The sequence below is a fragment of the Penaeus monodon genome, chromosome 19 (assembly GCF_015228065.2).
Source record: "Penaeus monodon isolate SGIC_2016 chromosome 19, NSTDA_Pmon_1, whole genome shotgun sequence".
Classification (NCBI taxonomy): Eukaryota; Metazoa; Arthropoda; class Malacostraca; order Decapoda; family Penaeidae; genus Penaeus; species Penaeus monodon.
The window spans coordinates 5,191,905-5,192,321 of NC_051404.1; the positions used below are offsets into that span (position 1 = coordinate 5,191,905).

The 417-nt window shown below is 44.6% G+C and overlaps 1 protein-coding gene across 1 annotated transcript in view; it reads right to left on the minus strand.

The window, feature by feature from the left end:
- Nucleotides 1-276: 276 nt before the first annotated feature.
- Nucleotides 277-417, minus strand: part of LOC119585012 (flocculation protein FLO11-like) — a gene marked incomplete at its 3' end in the record, with an annotated part of 2,813 nt that continues 2,672 nt past the window's right edge. Inside the window, 1 exon segment of the mRNA XM_037933627.1 lies at nucleotides 277-336. Within this exon segment, the coding sequence (XP_037789555.1) occupies nucleotides 277-336 (60 nt within the window).

Consider the following 417-nt stretch of genomic DNA (forward strand, 5'->3'; position numbering starts at 1 on the left):
CATGTAAGTGCAGAGAGTGAGAGTCTGTACCAAGCGAGGCTGTTCTGCGCGTCTCATCTCCTTGGAACTTAATTATGTGGACAAATTTGTATGTGTGACTGTGTCTGCATGTCTGTTTGTTAACGTTTGCTTGTTATTTCTGCACACGTGTTTCTAATGTACATGTGGACGTGTGTAGAGACACACTCTTATGTTATGCATATTAGGTAGCCCAACCACGAGTTAATAAACACAAGAGCGACGGGAATGCTTAAGTGCCAATAAGGACAAACTCACTTGTGTCCGCTGCTTGACGAAATTGTTCCACTCTAACGTAGCCATACGTCATCTCGGGCTCTGCGGGGAAACCAGATGAAAGCGGATGGAACTTATGTGGCAGCGCATAAGGCACAGTTAGATCTTATCTCGTATTCTCTA